At 47.6% G+C, this 27537-nt stretch overlaps 3 protein-coding genes across 4 annotated transcripts; 2 read left to right on the top strand and 1 right to left on the bottom strand.

Moving 5' to 3' along the window:
* Nucleotides 1-250: 250 nt before the first annotated feature.
* LOC6615778 lies at nt 251-22355 on the bottom strand. 2 transcript variants are annotated; one of them, XM_032714398.1, is made up of 9 exons: nt 22266-22355; nt 9750-10051; nt 9351-9629; nt 6166-6319; nt 5727-5994; nt 5556-5659; nt 5074-5440; nt 4805-5014; nt 251-4743 (listed from the first exon to the last, which is right to left on the bottom strand). In XM_032714398.1, the coding sequence occupies exons 2-9, from the start codon at nt 10021-10023 to the stop codon at nt 2818-2820; spliced, it is 3582 nt and encodes a 1193-aa protein (XP_032570289.1). In that variant the 5' UTR covers nt 10024-10051; nt 22266-22355; the 3' UTR covers nt 251-2817. The 2 variants fall into 2 exon arrangements, with proteins under 2 accessions (XP_032570289.1, XP_002040149.1); XM_002040113.2 differs by lacking the exon at nt 22266-22355 and adding an exon at nt 19256-19477.
* On the top strand, nt 14812-16454 carry LOC6615777. The gene is made up of 4 exons (XM_032714408.1): nt 14812-15440; nt 15708-15789; nt 15883-16131; nt 16246-16454. Exons 1-4 carry the CDS (start codon nt 14940-14942, stop codon nt 16452-16454), a joined length of 1041 nt encoding a protein of 346 aa, XP_032570299.1. The 5' UTR covers nt 14812-14939.
* On the top strand, nt 21511-27509 carry LOC6615776 (facilitated trehalose transporter Tret1-2 homolog). The gene is made up of 5 exons (XM_002040111.2): nt 21511-21801; nt 24196-24355; nt 24978-25116; nt 25179-25387; nt 26256-27509. Exons 1-5 carry the CDS (start codon nt 21788-21790, stop codon nt 27333-27335), a joined length of 1602 nt encoding a protein of 533 aa, XP_002040147.2. The 5' UTR covers nt 21511-21787; the 3' UTR covers nt 27336-27509.
* The last annotated feature ends 28 nt before the right edge of the window (nt 27510-27537 follow it).

Below are 27537 nucleotides of genomic sequence, written 5' to 3'. Positions count from 1 at the left end.
GAGTCGCTCCTTTTCAGGCGAGAGCACGGTCATCGAATCTACTCGTAGAATCAATCTAAAATATAGAAATGCCCCTCTATTTGGCCGGATTAATGTATTTGTAGTTAATTCCGATTATGCATGAGGAGAAGGCAGAGTGAGGAATGGTGGGGATTAGCCTTCGGTGCTCGAATCGGTTATAAATCCGCGAGATAACTATCATCCTTGTTTCCCTCCACACCTTTTTTGTGAAATGAAATACGAGAAAACGGACTGTTAAAACCCATAAATATTTATTCATTCCTGGCTTAATGTTACATTTTACCATACTTGTAATGATTACTCGTTTAGTTATTGGCATCTGCTGTGGAATACTCGTACGTGTCATATTTGCTTACACTTTTAATTTGATATAACATGTATTTTTTTGATTACCAGAACAGCAAAATGTTATACATCTATTTTAGTAAGATATTGTGTGTGTGTAGTTAGCCCACGGATTGTGTTTTTTCGAATCGGCGCAGGCTGTTACTTTTGATTTTCTGTGCAGGCATTCAATTCCGCCTCAACATAACATTTCTGATTACATAACTCTGCTCGCTTTTGATTTTGAATAACAGAACTTTTGAAAAATAATGTGAATGCCTCTTTATTCTTCTGAGTTTATCTACTCTTAACTATGTAATCGCTTAAATTGCATACATCGAATATTATTATTGTTGATCATGTATGTAACTGGTGGGTTTTCCGGTTAATGGGTCTTATTTCGGTTGCATTCGGTTTTCAGGGATATGAGTTGCAATTTGATTACTTGCCTAGCTCTTCGGGTTTTATTTTTAAACACGATTACTTAATCCGTTGACATCTCAAAGTTTCATATAAAATTTGAAGCTCCTCTGTTCAATGTTTAAAGTAAACTCCGCTTACTTCACTACGTCATGTGCCGATTGGGTAATTTGTTTTACTTTAAAACTATAAATACCTTGTCTGAATTGACAGTTTGTGTTTCTGTGTATTCACTTGCGACCTAAGTTAAGTTTGAGCAAATTGCGGCATTACATGTGCTAATACATAATTATCGTTATATCTTTCGAACAGCCGGTACATAATTTCTTAACTACATATACATATTTACTTGATAATTCCGCTTAGACTACGTTTCGGTTTTCATTTTACAGGTACACATCCAGTTCAACTAACAAACATGCAACATCGATGGCTTATTTCCATACGCCACATAAGTTCACTCGGCAAATTAGTCGCCTTGAAACAGAGAAACTTGCATAAATGAATTAGTTCACTTGATTGTTTTAAATAATACTAAAATTCCAGGCGACTAACTTGCTGCGTGCGAATATGGGGTTATATGACTTATACGAATTTAGTTTCTAGGGTATCTAGGTACATATGTATGTAGGCAGGTGTCACAGCTACTGCGCTAAACAAACAACAACATCGAACTCAAGTTACAACAATTTCAATTCGCGTTTAATTATATATTCCTGTTTCCAATGTTTTCCTTACGCCTAAGTATGTTTGACACAAATTGAAAATTACTTCGAGCCGGAGCAAATAATTTATCACACATTTTCAGGGACTGAATAAAGTTGGGTTCTCAATCGAGCGAATGCCTCTAAACTTGCTATAATGTAATATCAAAATAGGGCGAGAAGCAAAGCACACTTTCTTCAGATTGGATCGTTCTGAGTATCTGGTGCTTAAATATCCCAACTAGCTACAGGTACAAACACATACAAATATCTACGAGTATTATATTTGTTCTATTCTTGTATATTTTAATATATTTATATAATTATTTCAACATTAATACACAACAATGGTTATATAAATTCTAGAAATGTACGCGTAATTATTGTTTTTCCGTTTTCTGTGAGCATTTTCCGTATTTGGCCTAGTTCCCGCCTACTCCACGCACATAAAACACTTCTAAATATTCGCCTTAACTATACAAATGCACACAAATAGGGATTTGATGCAACTTGATTAACATTTAGGTACATGAGTCTCTCGTTAGCACAGAAAACATGGAGTACAGTGAGCACACAGATAATCTACATTTACATTTACATTCACATTTACAGATTAGGGATCTCGCCTTCCGGGTGATGTATTCTGCTCTATAAACAAATGCGCGCACTTTTGAAACGGAAAAATACCTCCGCCCGCCAAGTTCCGCCCTCCAAAGTAGTCTTAAGAATATTCGCAGTAAAAAACCAATCAAACGATCTCTCACTTGTGTAAATTGATTAGTGGTAACCTTTGTATATTTGTATATAAATTTATATATTTTAAAACTCAACGATTTCCATTGCACTTTCAACATTGCTCTCGAATTAATTGGCGCCCAACGGGGGGCATCCAGGGATATACACACGGAACTAAACAAACATACACCAGGACTCCTGACCTAAAGCCTACGTTAACTTGTTCGGTTCGGTTATTACAATCGAGTCTTGCCGCCACCATCGATCTGAAATTAGGTACTAAGGAACAGCTATCCCATCGTGATGACTGATAAATAGGTACTTTCGCATAGGAAACATGAAGGTTCGATCCTCCCTCGTCGCGCTCTGCCCATCCGAATGAGGTGTCTATAAAATATTCGACTGTAGCTTGTGTCCGTTTGCATAATCGCCTAGTTAAACTCTTTACATGTACAGTTAAGTGGGTTGCTTAGCTCGTAGATACACACATACACGTTTATATATATATACTTATAAAAATAGTTTTCGATATTGGGAACAACAACGTATGCGTTCGACTCCTTTCCTTTTCCTAGGCCTCGGCCTACAGATCCTACCTGGTACGCTCTGGCTATTACTTCTTAGTGCCTGCTCCGGATGCATTGCCTTTCGTCTTGGCCTGGCTGCCCAATGTTGCAGCTGTCGACGTGGCCGCCTTCTTGCTGCTACTGCTGCTGCCCGCTGCAGTCGCTGTTGCAGCAGATGCCGCTGAACCCTTGGCTGCAGTTGCTCCTGGCTTGGCCACCACAGCTTTTGTGGGGCTGGTGGAGCCGGCCTTGATGGGCTTCACTGCCGACTTCGTGGGGCTGGTTTCGTTCGCCTGTGTCCTGCCGGCTTTCGCGGACTTGGCCGAGATGTTGCTGCTGGCGGCACCCTTTGTAGGCGGTGGAGTATCCGTGCTCCGGCTGCTGGGCACATCGCCCGATGTAGCCGCCTTGCCACTTCCCCCTGAAGGGGCAATCGGCTTCTGATTCAAGGCAGTTTTCGTAGGTGTTGGGGTTGCAGTAGCCACTTGTGACTTTTGTGCTGCTGCTGCTGCTGTCGCTTTTTGGTTAACTGCTGGCTGTGCAGTTGATGTGGCTCCTCCACTCGGCGTGACCTTTCCGTTCGTCACCCCAACACTGGCAGCTGCAGCTGGAGCATCCGACTTGAAAGTGGATAATGCGGCCGTTGGCTTGCTGCCAGCGTTTGTATTTGTCTTCGCCACCGATGCTGATGTGGCTGGCGGCGCAGCAGCAACAAGTGCCGATGGAGCGGCAACTGGTGTGCTCTTTGCGGCCTGTGCTGCACTAACCGCAGCTGATGGTGGTGGTGCCGTAGCTTTGAGTGGAGCGGCTGCTTTTGAGGCTGCAGCAGGCACTGTTGCTCCCGACGAGACAGTGACCACTGTTGCAGTTGCAACACCAGGTGCTGTTGATGCTTTTGTGCCGCCTGGAGCACCAGCAACACTGGCTGATATTGTGGTCTTAAGTGGAGCTGTTTTATCCGTTTGCGACACTTTAACCGAGGCAGCCACATTCAAAGCCATTGCCGCTGCAGGCGTTTTGCCAGTGGCGACTGTTGCTGTTGCAGCTGCAACATTGTGTGCTTTGTTGCCACCAGTAGTAGGAGCTGCAGCAGCAGCTGATGATATTGTCGTTTTAAGTGTGGCTTTGCCAGCAGCAACGGTGGCTTTGCCATTTGCCGCAGCAGCAACTGTTGCTCCTGTGGCAGCCACACCCACTGAAGTGGTGGGTGCAACACCAGCTGCAGGCGGTGATTTGGTGGCAGCAGCGACAGTTGCTGCTGTCGTGATGTTGCTGCTGGCCAGCGGAGCTGCAGCACTCGTGACTCCTGTGGCCAAATTGACTTTGTTTGACTTCTTCTCCCCGCCGCCCGCGAATGTGGACATGGTGGTGCACTCACGTCCGCTGCTCTGCGTTCCGGCGGCCAGGACCTTTGTGTTTGCCGACTTGTTGTCCTTTTCGGCGGGTATAAGGGGCTGCTTGCTGGGGCTGATCTCGGTGGTTGGCGACTTGTGGGTGCCGTTCTTGGCATTCGTCTGCAGGTTGCCGCTGCTGCCCTGCTTGCTCATGGATTTCGGAGCACCTGGCCGCTTGCCCACAGTCGCCAGGGGCAGGCACTCGACATCCACGTCCACGTCCAGAGTTAGTTGCCTGTCCTTCTTGTTCGCTGCCCGCTTGGGCGAGGCCTCCTCCTCGATTAGGATCTTGGTGTTGGTCACGCCGTCGTAGTTCTGGCTCTGGTACCGCTCGGCGTGCAGGTTGACGCAGGGTCTGCCCGCTGGTCCCCACTCGGCGGTGGGCTGCAGCAGGTGCTTGATGCGGTCCCTGAAGCTGAGGCTCTTGGGCGCCCGCCAGATCTCCTGGAAGGCCACCAGGAAGATGACCAGCACGGGCAGCAGTCCCACGATCCAGCCCACTGCATCCGCCCACATGGGGTAGACATAGTGGCCATACTTGGCCGGCTTGTACTCCACCCAGTTGAAGAACAAAATGAACTGGGAGAAATATAGTAGATGAGAGATACATCATCAGCAGTAATCAGGAAGATGAACTCACCAAGAGGGTGGCTGGCGTGATGTAGCGCCACATGATGCCCCAGAAGAAGTTCCAGAACCAGGATCGCTTGCCAATCATGCCCTGAATGTCGTTGAGGAACCGCTGGGATCCATAGATCCAGGCAATTAGGATGCACTCCGAGATGGCAATCAGCAGCACGGACCAGTTGGCAGCATATTTGTCCATCAGCTGCAGCCAGTACATGCCGCTCTAGAGGATTAGTAGTAATGTAAAGACATACACTTTGATTAGCGCTCAGAGATACCCACATTGGTGGTGAAGACCAGACCGCCGATGTAGCCGAAAATGGCCACCGACAGGACCACCCAGATCTTGTACTGCCTCAGGTTGGGGAACCTGTCCAGAATCGCCGTCGTCACCGTCTCCATCAGAGCGAACTGGGAGTCCAGTCCCAGGGTCAGCAGCATCACGAAGAACAGAACGGCCCAAACGGGCGAGACGGGCAGCCGGGTGACCACCTCCGGATAGACAATGAAGGCCAGGCCCGCGCCCTGGTCGACCACCTTCTCCACATCGACGTTCAGCTCGTGGGCCAGGAAGCCAATGATGGAGAAGATCACCAGGCCGGCGAAGAAGGAGGTGGCTATGTTGCAGAAGGCCACGATCAGCGAGTCCCTGGAATTGGATTTGTTGTTTAGTTCGAAAGTTCCACAATTTGTAACCAAGGTGGTACTCATCTCATCCGCAGGACTTATCGCTGCTAAGCCCATCGGAATACTATGAAACTTACTTGTAGCAGTTGTTGGAGAACTTGTTGTAGGACGAGAGCGTGATTAATCCGCCCCAGGCCGGGCTCAGTGCGAAGAATATCTGGACCGCCGCATCGCCCCAGACCTAGTGGATGGGTGGGAGGATGAAGGACGTGGCCATGGAGCGGTGGGTTGCCGCGTTCAGCACCTACCTGGGCGTTGGCCAGCTGCTTCCAGTCGGGCGTCAGGTAGAAGAGAATGCCCGTGCTCGCGCCCGGCAGCGTGACTCCCCGGACGAAGAGTATCACCAGGACGACGTAGGGGAAGAGGGCCGTGAAGTAGACCACCTTGCCGGAGGACTGGACGCCCTTGCACAGGCACAGGAACACTATCGTCCACGCCAGGAAGAGGCAGGCGGCCAGTGACAGCTTAATGCTGCCCGTCTCCTCGATGCCCTTGGACAGACCGAGCACAAAGTTGCTGCCGGAGCCAAGTGCGAGTGGCAAGTGAAAGGGACCAAATGGAAGAGAAAGCCAAGTTAAAGTCAATTAACACAGAATTTGAACCAATGTTAGTAATGAAAATAGGTAGTGTATGAAATCATGCATGAAATAGCAAATGATAATTGTGCAAGTCCATGTGATAACCCACTTGAAGTACTCCTCGGCTGGTGGACGCTTCAGGGCGCCGAGCGCCAGGGCGGTGATGTTGTTCTCCGCCGCGGAGGTGGCGTTGTGGCAGGTGCGGAGGTAGTAGGTGCCATTGGTGGCCTCGCACTGGTCCGCCTGTGCGTACGAGAAGCAATCTGCAAGAGACTTTGGCGGTCAGCAAGTTGGATCTCCCCCTTCCATTTCCAGTCCCTTCCCATTCCCATTCCCATTCCCCCCTCAATTATGTAAACAGCGCTTTAATATTTATGAACTATTTGCCGGGTTGTGCAACCCAGTCTGGGAACATAATTAAAAGGACAAAGTAGCAAATCAGAGGAGGGCACAAAACGTGCAGCCTCGCAAACAAAAAAAGGGTCTGGGCATGTCACAGTCCTTTGGCGGAAAAGGGTTGCCCAGAAAGGATCTGGCAACTGGCAAATTTGACTGCCTGGCGGGGGTGAAAGGTCAATAGCAGAGCAATCTGTCTTTCGCCTGCCTTTTTTTCGACCGTACATAAAGTCCATCCGATTTGAACCGCCTAATGAGACTTTAACTTTAACCAGGCACTAGGCAGCTGCTTGGAAAAACCCGCTTCCTCACCCACAACACTCGCTTTTCCCGCGCAACCACAAATTGTATTTACCTGTCAGCCCCACAGAAGTCAGAAACTTCGAGTTCTGGTTATGACATTTGACTTATGTGTGCCAAAAGAGAAAGTGTCGCCGTCGAAGTTTTCCATCCAAGTGGGCGCAAAATGACTGGCTGACAGTTGATTTCCAGTCGCAGGGAGGGATGAGTTGCAGGACATTACATTAAGGCTGGCAGTGGCTAATTGCGAACTAAATTCGTTTGCCAACTGAAGTGGGTATTCAAATCGATTTATCGAGCAGCAGCACCCAACTCACCCACCTCACCCACCTCCCCCATTCCCACGCCCAATTAGCGCCTGTCAATAAACATTACTCATACGCGCCGTTGGCGCATCGAATTAAACCGTCGCTAGACTCAAGTTTAAATTCCGAGCAGCCCCACATTCATCAGCTTCATTTTGCGACGGGGAAATAAATTCGAGAACAATTTGATGGTTTTGTGAAAAACTTCAAAGTGTTTACACGCCGTTTAATTTGCCTGTCTGCCTCTGTTTGCATTGCAATTAATTTGATTACACAAACGCACACACACGCGAGTTGTGCGAAATAAATTCTATTTGAAAGAGAAACGAGGACCAACCAACCAATTCACATATAAAAAAATCCTGGGCGCAGTTTGTGTATCCCGCAAAGGATACCGACTTTCTTACTCAACTTGAGCGCAGAAAATTGGCCTTGAAATTTAGAGCTTAGAGTTTGGAGAGTCAAATAAAGGGATTTTTAGTGGCCAGATCATTTACCTTATTAGGCACTTCGAAATGCTGGCCAAATATTTACTGGAAAAAACATGGGCGCACAAGTGAGTGGAGAGCCAAACAGAGTGCGACATTCGATCCGTGGACAAACAGAGTCAAACACATTTTAATCGTGACACTAAAAGTAAACATTTGTCATCTAAAACAGACGACAGAGGACAAAGGCGAACGAGGTCAGGATGCTGGCAGCAGGAGCACATCGGGCGGCGAATCGAGAAGTGTCAATAAATAAAATCCTTAAGAAATTGCTTGTCTGCCGGGGCAGGTCCTTCCTCTCCGCCCGCGCTCCCTGCTCCCTGCTCCCGCCTCCCCCCTCCCCCCTCCCCCCTCCCCCGCAGCATACACATACAATACTTTCTCGTCGTGGGATCCCTGGGAGCTTAGGGAAAAGCCCGGCCCAAGGTTGAGTTTCCCACTGCCAGCGATTGAGTGTCAAAAACAGTTAAGACATAATTGTTTGTCATTTTAACAATTTCAAGCTGCCGTGTTCGCTCCCCCCAAGGTGAAATGCTCTGCGCCGAGGGACGCTGCTCAATATCCAGGACCCTTAATAGCATCCATTATCGATTTCTGGGCCAGCACAAAAAGAAAAAAATATGGAAATGGCAGCCAACCTCCGTCTGAATTCGAAGCAGGTGGATTACTTGCCTTCGTCTTGATTTCTAGTAGGAATAGAAACAATTAGGAAAGTTTCCAGCCATTCACCACTGGGTTTTCTTCACAAAATCAACCATTTATGATATGCTGGAAATGTAAATTTTGTTGAATGCCCGACAAATAAGCTCATCCCTTCTGACCTACATAGGAAACTTGCCACGCTCTTCCGGGACAGCATGACGAATCCACCCGCCGCCCAGCTTCCAGCTCCAGAATCTGGAATCCAAAATCCGGAAGAGTCGGCGTTCAATGGTCGTTAAAGATTTATGTGTTTCGCGTGGCGGAACGTTTTAAAGTGTCCGTGTCCGTGTCTCTGTTTGTGGCCAAGGAAGTCACCAGCAGACAGGGGAACTCACAAGGAAACGCCTTCGCCACACAGACACACACTTATAGAGTCCTCACACACACACAGAGGCAGCTCTCACCTTGCAATGTCAAGCGAGGCACAAAAACAATTGCCTACTTCAGGGCGCCTAGGAATCCTCCATGCGTTTTGTTTATTATTATAATTCTGGGCGAAAGTATGAACAATCATACTTTCTATTTGCTTGCGTGTGCGTGAAGGGCAGGATTGTGGAGGCATCCACTTTTTTGGGGGGCGGGGCACAATGAATGATGTACTTTTGATCCCCTGGCATTATGCTAGGCTGGCCTCCACTATTCGGATATTTCGGAAGCGAACTTATCGAGTTTTTATTTTACATTTCTGCCCTGACTTGCGAGTTTCCTTGAAAGTTTCCCTGGGACTGTGTGTGTTTATCTTTGCTGCGTCGTCCCGAATCAATTGTCTCCGGGCTCCTCTGGTTACACAACCATTCTCCCCAATTTCCCCGCCGCCTCCGTCTCCGATTTCTATTTCCCTGGCCATGTGTTTCCCAACCGTGCCACGTGCCGCCGATGGACACAAACAAAAACAAATGCGGAGCCGAGCGGAATAAAATTCCACTTTTGACAGCCTGCAATTTGCCTAATTTATTACCCGAGGAACGTAACAAAAGATGGGAATCTGACATCCGCTCTTATCCTCATCCTCCACCGTTCCGCCCCCTTTACCCCGCCGAGTGTTTTGGCCTATTAATTAATTGGAGCCATCGCACTATGTGCTCCCCAGGGGACAAACTCACACTTTGTGCTCCAGGCGGGCTCGCAATTCTGCCACGGAAGCACCGGCGCAAACGAGGCGAACATGTAGAAGATGGTCCAGGCGATGATCAGGTTGTAGTAGAGCATCACTATGGCCGACACCAGGATCATGCCGCTTCCCAGTCCCCGGAAGAGCGGGCAGAACCGGCGGTAGACTGCCACGGGACCCAGGGCGGCGTACTGGCCAAATGAGAGCTCCATGAACATCAGCGGCAGTCCGGCGATGACCAGCATTATGGTGAAGGGGATGAGGAAGGCTCCTGCAAAGGGAAAGCATATATCATTTTGAGAGGATCATTATCATCAAGCATTAATATACACTTAGTGATATTTAAAGCTAATTGTGTATCTATAAGATTTATTGTTTAGATGGAACCAACCTCCTCCGTTGTTGTAGCACAGGTAGGGAAACCGCCACACGTTGCCCAGGCCCACTGAGTATCCGAGCAGCGAGAGCAGGAAGTCAAAGCGTCCCGTCCAGGTGCCACGTTCGTGCTCGGACTCCCCAGCTCCGCCGGCTCCTGGCCCAGTGGCGTCCAGCTGGATGAGCGCCGTTCCGGAGGCACAGCCACTTATCGCCGTAGAGGGGCAGACAACGCCTCCTCCGCCGCCGCTGCCTCCTCCGGCACTTCCGGACTTGCGGCTCTGTCCCATGTGGGTGGCAGTTCTGATCCTCCTCCAGCTGTGGAAAATGCAAATATTTGAATCTATTAGTTAGCTTTCACAGGTGACAACCAGCTGGCCAACTGCCAACTTTCACAGCTGGCCAAGAGCTGCTGATGGATTCAATTGGCCTCGATGCAGGCCAAATGAAAGCAATTAGGAAAGGTCACCTGACAGGGGCTTCATTCGCCTTAGATTAAACTGGGGGCTCATATTCATTGCCCACACAATATTGAACTAATATGTTATTAATTTAAATACAGAAGATTTATTACAGAAAAGAGTGAAAGCAATTTGTAGTTCTTAAAGTTTAAGCTTATAAAATAAACCGAGCAGAAAGTTACTGAATTAGCTGTGAAGTGCAAATACTTAAATTTAATTATCGAAGCCGGAATCAACGAGTTCAATAATAAATATTGTGCTATATTGCAAATTGGTTTATGGGGCTCAAATTCTCTTGGCGTTCATTTGTGAAAAAAGTTCGTTAACTAAATGCATTTTCATAAGCAAATCATTGCTTTGGCTTTAAGCTATATTCCTCTATTTTAAGTAGAATCTTGGCATTAATATTATTATTAAAACCAAACCAACTTAAACTGAATGCAAGTTCAATGGATTTGCTATCCGCAGGCGCATTTCGCCATTTCCGTTTCGTTAATTAAATACGCAGAAAACGGGGCTCCAGTGCTGTTTTTCCATTCCAGAAGGTGGCAACTTTTGTGCGCCGAGGATAAATGAGTACTCAAGAAAATGACGCGCCGTCAATGGCATTTGATGCTGTCCGCACTCACACTAGCTCACCCACACTCACACACACACACTCTATATGTGGTACATAGTGGCAGACTTTCTGTTTCTGTAGTGGCCGTAACATGGTGCTATGGGATGTGTGATGAGAAGTGGACGGATTTTCCGGCTTTTCCGCACTGCCGCCTGAGAGTTTTTTGCCTGGTCACGTTTCGGTGCCATTTCCTTGGCAGCGATCAAATGAGATGAGATGGTTGTTGTTTTTTATGCCAATTTGTTGACAGCCTCGTAATTAGCCAGTCAAATGTGCATTTGGCCAAGTGAGTGTGCCAACTAGCCAATGGGGCTGTTAATGCGCCAATGATGATCTCTGTTCGCTGGGAAGCAGGGGAGATGGGGAAAATGAGGGAAAACCACAATGCCAATTCGCAGCGCCATTTTCCAGCAAGGTTGCTTCGCTCCTGGCCTGGTTTTCCCATTGCCATTCAGCTTTTTTGCGGTCCAGCATTCCGGCTGCAACAATTTCAGCCCGCTCCGCAATGCCAGTGGCATTTGCTTAGCAAATAGTTCCTAATGATTCCCGGCCCAAGAAGAATGCGATTCAGCGGCGACGCACAGGGAGAAACCGGAAAAAATCTACAAAAAACTACGGCGAAACAAACGATCAAACAAACAAACGGGCGGCAGTCCAGCTGCGGTACAAATAAACATTTAGCTTTGTGCGAACTTTTGTGGAAATGCTCCAAATGGTCGAAACACAATCGCCTGACAATGAAAATCGAGAGGCGGCAGGCGGAAGCGCCTAAGTTTCCATGGGAAAGCGTGAAAAGTGCCGGCAAACTTTTCCTTCCCATCGGTCAGGTGAAAACGAGAGCGGTTTAGCGTTATGGTACATATATAGTATATAGGATACAGATAACAAAATAATAAGCTACCGAATAATATATAATATTATATAAAGTAAAATCCAATGGGCGTACGAGGGAAGCTACATATTAGAAGGTCATTTTACAATTATTGAGTTCCTCTTTTTTTCTCAGTGTACCGAAATCTGCGCAAACAGTTGGCATTTCGGTTGAGCAAACAAATGGCTTGGGTAGTTTGCCAACTGAAAAGCAAACTTTGACCAACTTACTGCCCAAATTTATGTACGAGTCCTGATCGAAGTAACAATTTTTCACGTTTGAATTCCCAGTTGAATTCATTTGGTAACAGCTTAATTTTACAGTGTATATCCACTTTTCACTGGAGTTCCTCCTCAGAACAAAAAAAATTAGTAGCTTATTTTATATGGAAATGTATCTCAATTAAACAAAAGGCCAGCAGTGCACTTTTGTTAATTATTAAATAACACATATTTGTAATTGAGAAACATGAATTTAAATGAAATTCTAGTTCCTGGAAGCTCTAAGCATTTTTTCTAGAAACTAATAATAGTGGCCACATGTGCGAACAAATAAGTCTAATAAGAGAGTGTGTGTGTGTGTGTGGGGGTGGAAACTCCTTTTCCATTTTCCGCCCAACGTCCCCACCCCCCCTCCGCTCTGCCCTCGCTCTTTTTGCCTTGTTTGTGTTTGGTCAATTCGAGTGTGAAAATGTTTTCGAGCTTCTGCCGCCGCTTGTTTACGCTTGATGAGAACAAGGGGAGGGGGGAGGGGGTAAGGCGGAGGGTGTGGGTGGGTTGCATTGAGCGTCCTTGGGAATGTGCAGTGCAGCGAGGAGTGGAGTGGGGTGGCGAGGGGATGGGGAGCCAGCTTAAATGGGCTGCATTATAGTTTTCCTGTTCGCTTTCTCTTCCTTTTTTTGCGAACAATCCGCCGACAGCGTTTTCCGCCTTTTGGCATTTCATAGTTTTCCCTATTTTGACATTTTTATGCGAAAGTTAAATTTCCCCGCATATGGGCCTGCAGGCCCCAAGGCGAGACAAGGGACCTTCGGCAGCCCCATCATCCCCAGCAGCCCCATCATCCCCATCGAGATCATCATCGCCCCACCAGTGGCATCTGTGCTCTCTGCTGTTGCACAAGTCACGGCAATTACGAAGGGCCAAACTCGGGCCATTTGAACTTGAACCCACGAAGGCTGCCCACAAGCGGCAAACAAAGCGAGCGGCGACCTTCGACCCTCACCACCCCACCCCCTGGTGAAAGTGGGTGGAAGGATAGGCGCAGGATATGCCAAGCAGCACTGCAGAAAATAAAGTACTTCGTTCATTGTCAAGCCATGAAATTGTTCATTGCACTCATGCATTTCTTTGCTAAAAGATAGAGATACCTTCTATTCATAATTCAATTTAAATTGTTGCTTTCTTTTGTTAATTAATCTATAAATGTAAGATAGGCTAATCTGCCACTAGCTCCGCTGATTAGGACTCTTCACGAGCTGATTAACCAGCAGATAGCTCGATTTCCACTGCGCCGACAAACTTCAACGCCTTGAGTAATTATGCAGTGCCAAGTGTCGTCCTCAAAAAGCGGATGCAAATGAATCCTGCGGAGGGAGCAGGGAGCAGGGAGGAGGAGGAGCAGCTGATGCTGGCCTCTTTGCTCGCAGTTCAATGAGTTATTGGTGCTATTTCAAGTGCTCGACGGGCGCTATTGATTATTCAGTTTTGCAGGAGCTATAGCTATAGATATAGATATAGCTATATATGTGGATACATACTATAGCTGCATGAGGCCAAGCGCACGCACACAAATTTGTACCGATGCAACGAAGTTGCCCCTGCTTTCCCAAGCTTTCCCCGCACCCGGAAAATGCTGGAGGAAAACAGATTTTCACGTTCTATTGCACCGCCCGCTGCCCACCTCAGGATCCACCGTCCTGCGTGCTGCGTCCTTCGTCCTTCGTCTTGGGTCCCCGGGGCTCCTGTAGCCGCATTAAATATTCATCTACTTCGTCATCGTCTGTCGTCCTTCGTCCTTCGTCCTGTCATCGTCCTGGTTATCGCAAATTCAGCGCTAAATCACAATCAAAATGCGCGTAAAGTGGCATTTCAAGTGATTCGCCTCCTTTTTTTTATGAATTCCAAATTGCAAATCATTTCGTTGATTAAATTGAAAATTGTTGAAGATGCGACACACTTCGCAGTTCTATTTTGAAAACACGAATGCAGTTCTATGCAAACAACGATTTTGAATCGCCAATGAGGATAATTTGGTCTGATTAATGGGTATCAAATGAAATTGGTACCGCTTAGTACATGACAGGCGGTTTAATAATTTAGGCTGCACAATTTCTCCATTAGCCTATTTTTAGGTTTATTGCCGCCGTATCGATTGACAACTAAACGCGTTTCGGGTTTTAAGTTGCCGTAAGGACATCGTGTGCAGATCGCTATTAAATTTCGAATGGCAAAGTGGGAAAAAATGCATGCATGGGATGAATGCACAAGGACGAAGGACGAGGGACGCGGGAGACAGCTGGCAGTTAAGTGAATTATGTCTGCAAATGATTTTTTCTTGTCACCCAGTAGTTTTCGCAGAATTCCCCTCGCACTTGCACCACATTTGCACCTAGGCGCGCCGCTTTGTTCCTCTGCCTTAAATTTGCAATTTAAATGTAATTTCTCAGGGCAAATGGGTTACTTTTATTTGGTTTATGACAAATGCACACCCACCACCCATTCAAAACGCGCAGATTTAATGCTTTCAGACAGGTGGGTGGTTGGTTGTGGCATGGGTTTGAACTCGTGTGAATACACTCGTTATTCACGAGTGTGTTGCCAAGCGAAATGCAAGCTTGATCACTTCTGTCGTTTCCTAGAAACCATATCTTCACAAAGTCACTCTCTTCAAATGGAATAACAATTTCATTCTTATTTCGAGACCTGTGATTAAAACTACGTTTGCAATGATGAATGGCCCTGACTTTCCCAGCTATTGAATTTCTGAGTCTCCAGTAAAATGGATTTTCCAAAGTGTAGCATTTGCATTTTTCTCGGGTAAACAGCAAGCGGAATGGAATGGAATGGCTGTCCCAAAGAAGCTTTATGCCGATTAGCACTTGCTGAATTTTCATTTGCCCAGAAGTTTGCAAGTCGCTTGTGTTTGCTCCACGGCGATGTCGCCATCTGCGTGCAGCTGTTTTCCACGGTTTGTTTTTCCATTTTCGAGTGCTTTATTGTGCGCTGGGAAGGGCTGGTGGAAAGCATTAACAAAATGTCTTTGGCGCCGGCCACTCGATGCACTTTTGTCATCCTGGCACTAACCATCCTGCCGAACCAATTCCATTGCCAGGTGTATAGGAATGGAAATGGGAGTGGGCATGGAAGTCGCGATTCCCTGCTGGCCGAGTCCCAGATGAGAATCTTTACGCTGACCCTACTGGGACTCTTCGTTCTGGTCCTCCTGGGCTTCGTGGGTGAGTTCGTGTGCCTTCCATCTCCTCGATCAACTCGCCGAGCGGAGATTTCCGATTTCCTTTGGGCAGGATGTATCTGCTGCTTCTGCCGGATTTCGCGGGCTGTGGAATCGACTTCCGATGGCCTCGATGTCTACGCCCCGCGCACCCAGAGCATCGTGTGGCCCACTCTGCCCCTGCCCCTGCCTCAGGAGGCGGGCCGCGTCCTGGAGATGACCTTCCTGCACGCCCCCAGGGTGAACTGCCTGTGCCGCAACTGCTGCCTCGCCAGAAACTCGTTCTGCATCGAAAACTGTGGGGTCATCACACACTATGCCTAAGATTGATTCTTTTCTAGATCTAGATTCTGGACCAGTGGTTTATAGTCATGGAACTGAAGTTTTGTTTCTGCCACCAAGTTTCTTGATTTTGTTTGGGATTGAAATCCACTTGGCATCTTTCTTCGGCATAAGTGGCGATACAAATAAACAGCTTTCTGTTGATAAGTCTAACTGGAATCGAGGGCTTTCTGGTTTGTTCAGTTGCATTGGATCGATTGGCGCAGCACCATGAGCCCCTCCGTCCAGGTAAACATGGCCAGGTGGATCTTGCTGCTGGCCACCTCGGCTGCCTGCGCTCACCTGGCCAAAGCTGATGACAACTTTACGGGTAAGTGCACTTGGGCAGGCACCTGCGGCTCGTTTGATTTCCGTTTTCGCTATCTGTATCTGTGTATCTCTGTATCTTTGCATTCCGGGGAAGACTTTGACTTCGTAAATGTAACGCAGCTGCTGCAAATGTCTGATTTCGAGAACGAAAACAATACTGACGCAAATTCCGCGGAACACGACGTGGCCACGCCGACTGAAGGCCCCACTGTTGCTCCAACGGATGCAGATACCAGCACCAGTGGCCAACGTGAACCTCCATTCGAGGACCTGCGGCACCATCGGCACTTTGGGCGCTTCATCTGCATGGTTCTGCTGCTGCACGTATCCGTGGTGGGAGTTGGTAAGTCAACTTGGTTCTGTGATATATTTTGTTCATTTGGGTTTCCAACAGTATCACATCTTTGCAGAAACAATAGTTTTGGTTTTTAAGTGATGGTATCTCTTTTCCCGCTAGGAATCACCATCTACAGCTGTGTGCACTGCAAATTGAGGAGCTTGAGGAGTCGTTCCAGGATGAAGGCACAGCGTCGGTTGCAGCTGACCAACCTGCGCTCGGAGCACATTCCCAATTCGCGCGACTGCCCGTGCCACGGATGCATTTTGGCCAGGGAAATGCTGCAGGGATTGATCATGCACCAGTTCCACGAACTGGTCGAGTGCTGAGGAGGAATGCAAGTGCAACTGGGGGGCAAGAATTTGGCAGGTGCATGTGAATGAGAGCATGGAGTATGGACTACACTCGCCAACAAAGTTAAGCATTCTAAAAGAGCTCAGTTACTAACTCATATTAAATATAGATAGATCTTGATTTTACCTTTATTGAGGTAACTTTCTCATACCTTTCAAGTGAAGGTCTGTGCAATCTGATTTGGATTCACATGTTGCATAAGAAGAGCCCGCTTTCCTCAAAGGGAGTCGTTCGCTTAAGCGGACACAAATGTCAATGTTAGCCACACACAACTGACACAATCGCCCTACCACACCACCACACACACACACACACACACACACACACACACACACACACACACACACAGACATCCCCAGTGCTACTTACAGCCACATTCATGTATATTGGCAGTTGCATTGTCGGAGAAAAAGCAACAACAGCTGCCGCGCAGAGATAGTGAGTGGGAGAACTGGGGAAAGGTGGGGGAAAGCTGTGCTGACATGCACAAGCAGTTTAACAGCTTTGTGCGGTCGGTCAAAGTTCACGGAGTCTTCAATCGCCTCATATTTAGTTAAGCCCGCAGCTAGACAATGAGGTTTTCGTTTAAATGGTCCAATTACTCGTTGTGTATGACCCATATTTTTAGATAAATCCCTATTTACCTCGAGGAAATTGAATTTTGAAAATAATCTATTAAAATGATAGACCATTACCTTGTCAATTTGCCACTTAAGCCCTCAACAAGTTCTCCCCGGTCGAGTAGTCAACGGATCCGCCACATTGCGTATACGCCAGGATGGCCCAGTCACAACAAACAGCCAAATCCCGCCATCCATCAGGATGTGGCTTTAAGTCTAATGCACTGGATACCACGATGTCACCGATCACTTTTCAGCCAGGTCGCTGATGTTTTCATTGTTATTTGATTGCGATTCAAATGTACACACAAAAGGGAAAGCGCTGCGAGCCCAGCGAATAAAATAACAAATGGCAAGGGAAAAAGGACAAAAAAGCCGAAAAACTGGAAAACCTGAACTTGAGCCCTGACAAACACGCACAAAACACGGACAGGCCAATGCCAAAAGCCCGAACGCGAAGGAAACAACGCACGTTCATGCCGAACAGGAAGGAAGCCACAAGGCACACAGGAAAAGGAACAAAAAGCGACAGCAGGGGGAGGGGCGCCAGGAGCCGGGGGCGGAAGGACCCTAGCAGAGGAGGAAAAGCCCGCTCCAAGGGCAAGGATGCTGAGGTAGCAGCCACAGCAATCACTATAACAAAAGGCACGGCAATCACAGGGCAGTTCCATTAAGAGTAACTAGGGTTCACTGCACGAAACTATTGATGCGATTAACTGGAATTCGGGTATGAATACTGAGAAGTAAAGTAAGTTATAATGGGATTTTCCAAAAAGGACATAGTATTTTCATAAATTAAACATATTCATAGGAGCAATTGTCTCATATTAAAAGGGAATCTCTGATAAGGTTAGTTAGTATGAGGTTAGTTAGTATTACTAATAGGATATATTTATCCTACATTTAGGGAATCCTTGTTAGATAAATTCCCAATGTCGCACTTCTCGAGGTTCGACTGTACGACAATAAGAAGAACTCGACTTAGACATTCCAATAACAATGCCTCACAAGAGCTAAGAAAATGCCCACCAAGTGGAAGGGGCGGAAAAACTTGGGCAGCAGGAGCAAAGGATAGCGAAAGTAGTAAAAAGTTATCGGGACTCGGGATGAAGGTGCCGCCGGGAGCAGGAGTCCGGGGCACAAGAGGAGCCACAGCGGGTGGAGGCTGGAATTAATTTTGCGTTCATCCACGCTTGGCTGCTTGGCTGTTTGGCCGGAGCGGAAGGGACGCGGCTGGAGGCAGCACTCCTGACCAACTTGCGGCAAATATTTGCCCAGCCCGAAGTATCCATTCGGCCCGGAATTGGATGCACCTGCTGCCCAGCCAAGCGGTTGCATGCGGATGCGGCGGGAGGGGGCGCCTGGCATGTACATGCAAATTTATTGGACACGACTCTGAGATAATGCAAATTACGCTCTAATCAGGTTTCAATTTCAGCTCACTGCCGCACTGAGTTCGCCGTAACTAACCAGATATTACTGGCCATGCAGGATGCAGGATTCAACTGATGCATAGGTGAGATGCACTCCAACACGAATCCTTGAATGAGCGGGGCAGCAGGCGAATGAATGATTGTTATATTACCTGACCTCCGCTAAATTCGTTGGGTATTTTCTTTGGTCTTATCAGGGGTTTTTACTGAGCTGCAATCTTAATTACTCGAAACTTTGCTCGACTGTTGTCTTAAGTCGAGTTGAGTCCTGGTTTAAACGCTAAGTCCGGCCAAACTTTCGCCTTAGCCCAAGGCTTCACTTTCACTCGCAGTTTGCCCCGAAAAGTGTGCTACGAAAATGTTGCAGTTGCAGCGAGTTTTCATGGCCACTGCCACAGCGAATCCGGTGACCAGCTGCTGGCTGTGGCAGTAGCAGGTGGCAGGTGGCAGGTGACAGAGTATCGGGATGGGCTGTAATCAGACTGCATTAACGCCGAATTAGCCGCACAATGCAGTTATCCTGGGCGCAGGACGTGGCTGCAACGGAACGCCGTCTAATTGGGCCTGTCAACGGACGCGTCCTGCGGGAAGGACCTTGGCGCGGGCTAGGGCTTTAATTGTTTTAAATATTTACTGGCAGGACTCGAAGGACACTCCCAGCAATACACACACGCACAGCTCGCACAATCGCACACAAATACATGGCATACACGCGGGACTTACACAATTAAGAGTTCGCTACAGGGTTTTCCCCTTCGTCAGCACTTCTCTCCACTTTTCAGCACTTTTTGCGAGGATCTTTTGCGGCAGGAACGGGAACGTTAGCGAATGGCACTAGCTATCTTGGTGGCTGCTCTTTTCGGACAGTTTCTGTGGGCTTGTTGTTGTTTCGCCTGCTCCCGTAGGTGGATCGAAAATTACGGACACGTGGAGCGTCCAATTTGGCGGACAATTCGAAAGCAACTGAAAGTAAAACGGAAGCAGCAGCAGCAGCAGCAGCAGCAGGAGATTTCCCGCTGAAAGGCGGAGGCGAGCAAAGTGAAAAGTGGAAGAGAGCGAGCGCTTTTCGCTTCGGGAGCGTGGAAAGCTCCGCCGCCGCAGCTTTTCCACCCACGCTCGCTTGCTATAAATGCTTATGGCAGCCGTTGGGCGCTGCTTTTGATTTTCAATTTGATTTACGGCCCAATGGAATGGAATGGGAAATCGGGATACTGGAAAAAGGGCAGTGGGAGTGGTAATGCCATTGGGGTCACTGGGCAAAAAGTTGGCTCACATGGCGGATGGGGAATACAAGCGATCGGAAATCATGTATACGCCTAGGGGTACATCTGCTTATCTGGTTATTGGATAAATGCGACATCCTAGTAGCTTAAGAAAATTGTTAAAAAGTATGTAAGTTCTACGAATTTTTCCCAGTGATTCTTTTGTTGGGCCGAGTAGTGAATATGTGTCCTTGAATAATAACTCACTTAATTATGCATTTGCATCTGGCTCTGTGTGTGTGGGAGTGCTGTCCGGTGTTCAGTCGCCGAACAATGGGCGATTGGGCGATAAAAGTGCGAACTAAAATGCAGCTGAGGGGCTGACAAAATTCTAACTTGTTTAGTGAATCGTTAGAGCTTAAAAATTATGGTTGGCTTTCACTTGCCGCCCGCCCACTTTGCGAGCATCCCGCGCCAGCGGTCGATAGTTTGGCCCACCGAAGGGGGATAAATCCAATAGAGACACACATCGAACAGTTGGCCAGGCGACCTTCAGGAGGAAAAGCTGCCCCGACCTAGACACTGAAACACTGAAACACTGGAGCATTGGAGCATTGCGGCCGAGAGAAAAATCGTGAAAACAGAGAGAGCGCTCAGGGTGATACATTTATTTACGCAAGTGTTCGAGCTTAGCGAACGGAAACGGAAGTGGGAGTGGAAATGGAAGTGAAAGCGGAGAGTGTGAGTGGGAGGGGAGGGGGAGGGGGGTGGCTTGGGAGATAGCACCGAACAACGTAAGCCGCTTACAAAAGCTCCCACATAAAAAAGAGGGAATAACAAAGTTTTAAACAGTCGCATGGCGGATAGTTTCCACGCAATTTTCGCATCCTTTCCGCACCACACAGCCCTTATCCCCATCAGAGTTTTTCTAGTGGTATATACCTATATATATCATCTGTAATTTCCCCGCTCCGCTTATCCTGCGCGCAATTCGCATTTCCCCGAATTTCCGCCAGCTTGTGAGCACCATTTGTGCCACCATTTGTTGATGCATCCCCACCGTTCTTGTTGTTGGGCCAGGTTATGAATGAAAAGCTTTGTCAATTCAGCTTTCCTCGGACCCTCGGGTCATTTTCACAACGGCTTTCGCTTTCACAGCTCTCTTTTGTTGCTCTTTTCGATTCAGAACGAAGGGTATTAGCCAGGGGACACGAAGGGGTGGTTGAATTTGTTTTTTTAAAACAAGCAAGCCAAACAAAATAAACAGCGAGTAAAGAGTGGCTATTTTTACACATCAAACATGTCTTAATGGCTTACAATTCGTTTTAAGGATCGAGATAGATAGATTTCTTGCACATACTATTACATTTTGATGTATCTTTCAGATTCTAAATGCTCGGATTCTACAATTGTAGTCTACAGATCCGCACTGTGGTTCGAGTCTTAGCTAATTGCAAAAGTAGGCAAAAGAATTGAGCGAAAAAAGAGCAGAAAAACAAGAAAAAACATTTATTTTTTCAAATTGTATGCTTTAAAACGAAAAAAGGAAAATATGAAGAAGTTTTGTTTTTTCCCTTTTTTCAAAAATTTTAAACACTTCTTGAACGGATCGGTGCTGCAAAGCGCCGTTCCACAGGCCAGTGCTGCAAGTCGGCTGAGTCGTAGCGCGGTTAATTTCAAATAAATGCGAAATTACTTTGCTTTGCGTGTGTGCGTGTTGCGATCGCAGCGTCAGCGTCGATCGCTGCTCATAAATAAAAAGCCGCAGCGGAGCCGCATCGCCAGCCAGTGTGCGTTTTGGCATGAAATGAAACTGTCGCTGTTCCGCGTGACCCGCTTTTCTCGCAGTGTATCCCAGTGTTTTGCCGGAGATCGTTGATATATCTATATGAGCACGCGATCGAGTGCTTTGCTCAGCCAATTTATATGAGGCAGGCGATTTAATTCGCGACTACTTGGTTACATAAAGGGCAGCAGAGAGCGAAGGACTTGCATAAATTAATTCGGAAACAACTTGAACTAAACAACTTGAAGTACATTATAGCCGGCCAAAATGAGTGTCGAAAGGTAATGGATCAAATCAAAACAATGCCAGTTCGTGTATTTGTTGTGCTAAGCACCGACATCGCGTGTACAGTCATCGCTGCTTTCTGCGGACTTACTGTCTGGTCAGCTAAAAATACCCCCTTCGAATACTTCGACTTTAAATCCCAGCCAGCGCAAGCAAGTTTTCGGTTCCCTTCCGTCCGTCGGTCGGTCGGACTGTGTGCATTCATGTTGCTAGGGTCCGTGATCATCGCAAAGGTTCTGAAGTGGCCCAGATGCGAGATTAGGACTAGCTCTTTTTGCCCCTTCGATAGTTGCGGTTGGGTGCCAGCTAATTGTCGAGTTCCCAATAAAGATATACTCGCATGAATCTTATCACTACATTACTAACTGCCAGCCAAAACCGTCTTTGTCGATGGGTCTTGTGGCCAAAGTGCCCGATGATCAACGAAATGTGTTCAGGGGAAAGGAAAGATTTCACTTACCTCGCCGAAGATAGTAAATATTATTAGTTTCGAATGTGGGAAAGGCTGATTAGATACGCGGGTATTTACCAGACGAAAAAACACGTGTCGATTGAAAACAAAAGTACATTTTCCGGCTCAGCTCAGATGAAATTTATAGAGCCGATGTGCATTGTTTTGAAATGCGCACAGACTTTAGTTCCACCTTATCACGATGATTTGCAGTATTTCTACGCCGATTAGCACATCAATCAATGGCTAAATGACGTTACATTATTGAATGAAAGGTGAATTGAGCCCCGCAGGCTCTTTAAGTCGTGCCGCATTGAGTTTACATGCAATATATTGACTGATTCGAAATTACTCATCGTAATTGTCGTACTGATGAAATTTCACTTCTGGAACCCGCCTAATTGGATTGGTTAGCCCCCCATTAATTGGTGATAAGCCCACCGCCTTCGGTTTGAATTACTGCTAGCCGAGATTCATCGACTTTCGGCTCTGTGCCACCAAATATGTATATCTTATCTTGAACTTTGCCATCTGGCGTGCCAATTAAATTCAGTTTAGTTATTACGCATACGCCGCGTAGACCGGAACCACCATGCCAACCAGTGGTGGTGAAATGAATCCCCGATTCAGTGGCATGGCGCCACCAGCTGACTGGCCTCATCCCTTGCGCCCCAAGATCCCCCAAGATTGCCCCAATTAAGCCAAATCATTTGCGCGCTGCCCATTCGATTGGCCGCCCAATGATTGTCTTACTCGAGTTGTGTGCCGATGTGGTATAAATTATCTAATTTGTAGTGTCAACAGTGGGTGAGCGTTTCGGTTTGTAGATTCCGCCGAGTCGTGCAGGCGACTCTTCCAATTCACACATCGGCATATTGATGGGCAAATATACTGACATGGACATCAGTCACGCCGATTGAATGTGATTGGAAAGATTGCCAGGCGGTTTAGGGATCACAATGGGCCCATTAAAGTCATGAGCTAGGATTTCCTTGAATCGGGAGGACTTTGTATTGGGTGTGTGTCCAAAAACCCGGTTGTTTTGGTACATTGAACCCCTGACATTAATTTCGGCACTTCCTTAATAAATCGCAGACGATTCTGCCGGCGATACAGCCGTGTTATATGCCAAAGTTCGCCTTACTTTATTTGCACATTCCCATCACGGCAGACAGACTTATGGAGCCTCCAATGCCACACGTGAGTTTTAGGTGCCCAAGGGGAAGTACTCCGCACTCTAGGCCTATTGATATCAAAATATTGTATTGAGTTGCACCATATTCATCACCCTTGATTGGACAAACTATGCCACAAAAATATTTATATCGACAAAAGAGGAAGAAAGTTTGATTCGGTTCATTAAACGTGACTCCGAATTGACCTTGGCGAGCGTTAAAAAAAACACACATTAACATTATTTAAGCAGTTGAAACACAAGCAAAACAAAGGCATTCGGCAAAAGAGCGAGAGCGCGAAACGCTCAAAAATCGCCTTGTTTTTGTTTTTACCATGTTTTCTTATCGCGCAGCCAAAACAAACTCAAACTCAGCTGGTCTGCTTCCAAAAATGACGTATTCCCGCTCTTCTTATCACCGAAGGCTTCTCTCCAAGTGCCAGTGGCTCGGATTAAAGTGCACCTAACTGTGGTAGGAGCTGCAATGGGGAATGGGAATGCAAGTGGAATAATTTGAGTGGCGTGTGAAAGGGTTGCCCGCTCCGCCGATCCATGAAATTGCCAATAATTGTGGGTCATTAAGACCATTAGGCGGACTTAGTGTTGGAGCACCTTGATTATAGGCCAGCCCATACTATATGCTACCCTGTATCTCAGGTCCACAGCTTTAGGGCTGCCCAGTTCATTTGGTTTTCTATAGGAATTATACGGGGAAGAAGGAAATCATCATATATTTCATTTTCTTTTCTAATCTTCCTCAACCAGAGATGACGAGTATCTCAAATTTGTGCCCCACACGATGTCGTATCAAGTGGTGCCGGGATCGGAGTTGCAGTGCAAGAAGGCCAACTATAGCTCCAGGAAGCTCTCCACCATCGACGAGCAGGACGACGATTCGGCCAACCGGAGGGGAATGATGCACCAGGTGGGTTCAGAAGCTATATATTCATAAACTAAGGTATCTTCGTTCTATCAAATCTTTTCGAGAACGTTGCATTCTCGCTTTAGCAGGCTGAAGATAACTTTTTAGTGGGGCATACTAACCAACCCAACTCATATAAATCCAAATCAGGCCAGGGTCTATAATCTTGTCAGCAACTTGTCGAACATCGGACATCTTTGGGATATCGCCTCCCCATGCGTGACAGATACTAAATATTCCGTGAAGGACAAAATGATAAGATACGCAATTGAACTTTCTTCACGACACGATTAGAAAACGCTTCTGTTGGGGGGCAACATGTGGCGGACATGTGACGGAGCCGCTGGAATTGTCAGGGTGTCCGCGTCCGTGTCCAGTTTGCTGGCGTTACAAATTGATCGGGCATATGCTCTATCAGTGATCAATGGGCAGCGATCCCGGATCGTTTGTCACCATCAGCGCAAATCAAAATAATGTTGTCCGTGATGCAATTGCAACTTCAATTGATGCCAATTGCTGCTGGGATGGGGCAACCATGATGAAGTGATCGTTAGATTCGATTAAAGCTAGATGGCACATGGAAACAGGATTACATTACATAGTTACTTACTCTGTTCCCTTTTAGATTCTGGCCACCTGTGCTGTACTCTTACTTTCCGTCGGATGCGGCATGCCCATTGGCTACTCGGCCATCCTGCTGCCCCAGCTGATGGATAACAACTCCACGGAGATACCCATTGATGTGGAAACGGGTTCCTGGATAAGTGCGTTCAACAAAGTGATATCATCCATAAAAACCCTTATTAATTCCTGCTCACACCCACAGCCAGTATCCATAGCCTGGCCACTCCATTTGGATCCCTGCTGTCGGGACCTCTGGCGGACTATCTGGGTCGCCGCAGGACCCTGATCCTCTCTGTGATTCCCCTCCTCCTGGGCTGGAGCACTCTGGCGATCGCCAAGAGCATCAATGTGGTGATCTTTGCCCGCTTCCTGTGCGGATTCGCCACCGGAATTATGGGTGGACCCGGACAGGTGAGTAATTCAATGCCACTGGCCAGGGGTTCGTTCACACGGATCACCAGAAACACCCGGAATACCCGGAACAGCCGGACTACGCGGAACCGGATTGTTCGAGTGACCCATTAACCGTAATCGGCGGAGCCTTGAACTCCCCCAAATGGCGCTGCCCCACTGGGAACACAAAAGAGCAGTCGTGGCAGGTGGACAGATTGTCAATTGCCCACTTAACGCTGCGTATTCCATTGTCCCGGCTCCTCTGGTCGCCTCCATTGTCTCCAGCGTCTCAGCCGGCGCTGTTTATTTACGAGCTTCTTATGGATATGTCCGTGACTTATCTTGCGGCCAAAATGATAACGATAGTTATCATCGTCGGCGGCGTCATCGCTGCCGGACTTTAAATGGCTAGCGCATCATTTGCATTAGGCGCACACATTATACGCGTAGTAGTTCCGGATTCTTGACCTTAGTCTATAATAATAATAACGTGGATGCGATGGGCGCTGCGGGTGGGCGATGCGGGTGGACGATTTGCTCGGATTTGGATGAATGGGCGCGTGTTCCCCCGGCTTTCGCTTCGCTTTCAATGGTTAATGGTTCGCCGCCTGACGTGATTTACGATTTTATGATTGCCGTCCAAGAGTTCCCATAGATTAAGATGTTGATGTGGCTTCCGTGACCCTCGAATAGATCAAATTGTTTTGCTGGCGAAAGTTCTAGCAGGGTTCAAGGTGGGCATGTATCAGAAAGTAATAGTAATAGAATCATTTATATAGTTGATGTGTGTAGATGATCAAAGTGGATTAGCTGGGTTAGGAGTAACGTATCTTTAGAAACGTACTACTTATACCCTCATTGATTAATTTCCTTTACCCTCCCAAAGGTGTACATTGCGGAAACGGCGGAACCCAATCTGAGGAGTCTGCTAATCGGCGCGCCCTATGTGTCCTACTCGTGTGGCATCCTGCTGGTCTACTCCCTGGGCTGCATGATGTACTGGCGGAGTGTGGCGTGGTGCGCCAACGTACTGCCCCTGCTGTCCATGGTGTCCATCTCGTTTATACCGGAGACTCCGGCCTGGCTACTCCGCAATGGCCACGAGAAGCGGGCGCTACAGGCGCTCTCGTTCCTGCGGGGCAGCGAGATCATTGCGCAGAAGGAGCTGAATGACATGAAGCAGAGGCTGGCCAAGGAGCGGGTGACCACCAGGACGAACGAGAACATCTTCCAGCTGTGCTGCCAGCGCGTGGCCATCAAGCCGCTGGTCATCGTGATCGTGTTCTCCCTGCTGCAGATGTTCTCCGGCACGTTCATCGTGATCTTCTACGCCGTGGACATGATCTCGGAGTTCGGAGCGGAGTTCGACTCCAAGCAGGCGGCGATTGCGACGGCAGCTGTCCGGGTGATCTGCTGTATGGTCTTCTGCGTAGTCCTGATCTTCGTTCGCCGCCGCAGGATCATGATGGTGTCGGGTATCGGCTCCGGCCTGTTCTGCCTGGTGCTAAGTGTCTATCAGTATGCCAGATTCGATCAACCCAAAATGTCGTACGACGTATTCGTGGGTGCTGGCTGTCTCTTGGGCTACATTATCTTCAACACGGCCCTGATGGTGATGCCCGGCATCATGATCGGCGAGCTCTTCCCGGCCAGGATACGCGGACGCACAGCCGGCGGAGTGTTTGGCTTCATGAACGTGGCCCTGTTCATCTTTGCGAAGAAGTTTCCCGCCCTGCAGGTCATGCTCAAGATGCGCGGCGTGTTCCTGGTCTTCGGCGTGTCCAGTTTCCTGCTCACTGCCTTCATGTGCCTGTTCCAGCCGGAGACGAAGGGCCGCAGCCTGGAGCACATCGAGGACTACTTCAACGGGGACAACTGGCTCTGGTTCCGGCGGGATCGAGGCTACAAGACGGTCAACCTGCAGCCCCTGCAGCCATTGAAGGACAACCGGCCGCTGGAGGCCTAGGTTCGGGGCTTTAGTCTTAAAACAGGCTCGATTTTCCAGTGACCCCCAATGGGTCACTCCAACAGGGAATCTTCAAATGTTAGGTTACCAATTCAAATTGTGATCGCTAAGCTTTAAATTGTGTTTAATTGTTAATTAAAATTATGATTAGAAATAAACAACTTGAAAAATAAAGGGCATCTTTTGTTTTACGCTCAATTTG

Source organism: Drosophila sechellia, chromosome 2R, assembly GCF_004382195.2.
Source record: "Drosophila sechellia strain sech25 chromosome 2R, ASM438219v1, whole genome shotgun sequence".
NCBI lineage: Eukaryota > Metazoa > Arthropoda > Insecta > Diptera > Drosophilidae > Drosophila > Drosophila sechellia.
The sequence above is the reverse complement of the archived record's forward strand: the minus strand, read 5'-3'. Positions and strand labels throughout refer to the sequence as shown.

Coding starts and splice junctions, on each gene's coding strand:
- LOC6615778 (XM_032714398.1), bottom strand. CDS start 10,023: ATGGGACAGAGCCGCAAGTCCGGAAGTGCCGGAGGAGGCAGCGGCGGC. Junction 5,660..5,726: donor AGCAGCTGGCCAACGCCCAG/GTAGGTGCTGAA, acceptor CCCATCCACTAG/GTCTGGGGCGATGCGGCGGT. Junction 4,744..4,804: donor TCACGCCAGCCACCCTCTTG/GTGAGTTCATCT, acceptor TATTTCTCCCAG/TTCATTTTGTTCTTCAACTG.
- LOC6615777 (XM_032714408.1), top strand. CDS start 14,940: ATGTCTTTGGCGCCGGCCACTCGATGCACTTTTGTCATCCTGGCACTA. Junction 15,441..15,707: donor TCTGCATCGAAAACTGTGGG/GTCATCACACAC, acceptor CCCTCCGTCCAG/GTAAACATGGCCAGGTGGAT. Junction 15,790..15,882: donor AGCTGATGACAACTTTACGG/GTAAGTGCACTT, acceptor ATTCCGGGGAAG/ACTTTGACTTCGTAAATGTA.
- LOC6615776 (XM_002040111.2), top strand. Junction 25,117..25,178: donor GGAAACGGGTTCCTGGATAA/GTGCGTTCAACA, acceptor TCACACCCACAG/CCAGTATCCATAGCCTGGCC. Junction 25,388..26,255: donor TTATGGGTGGACCCGGACAG/GTGAGTAATTCA, acceptor ACCCTCCCAAAG/GTGTACATTGCGGAAACGGC.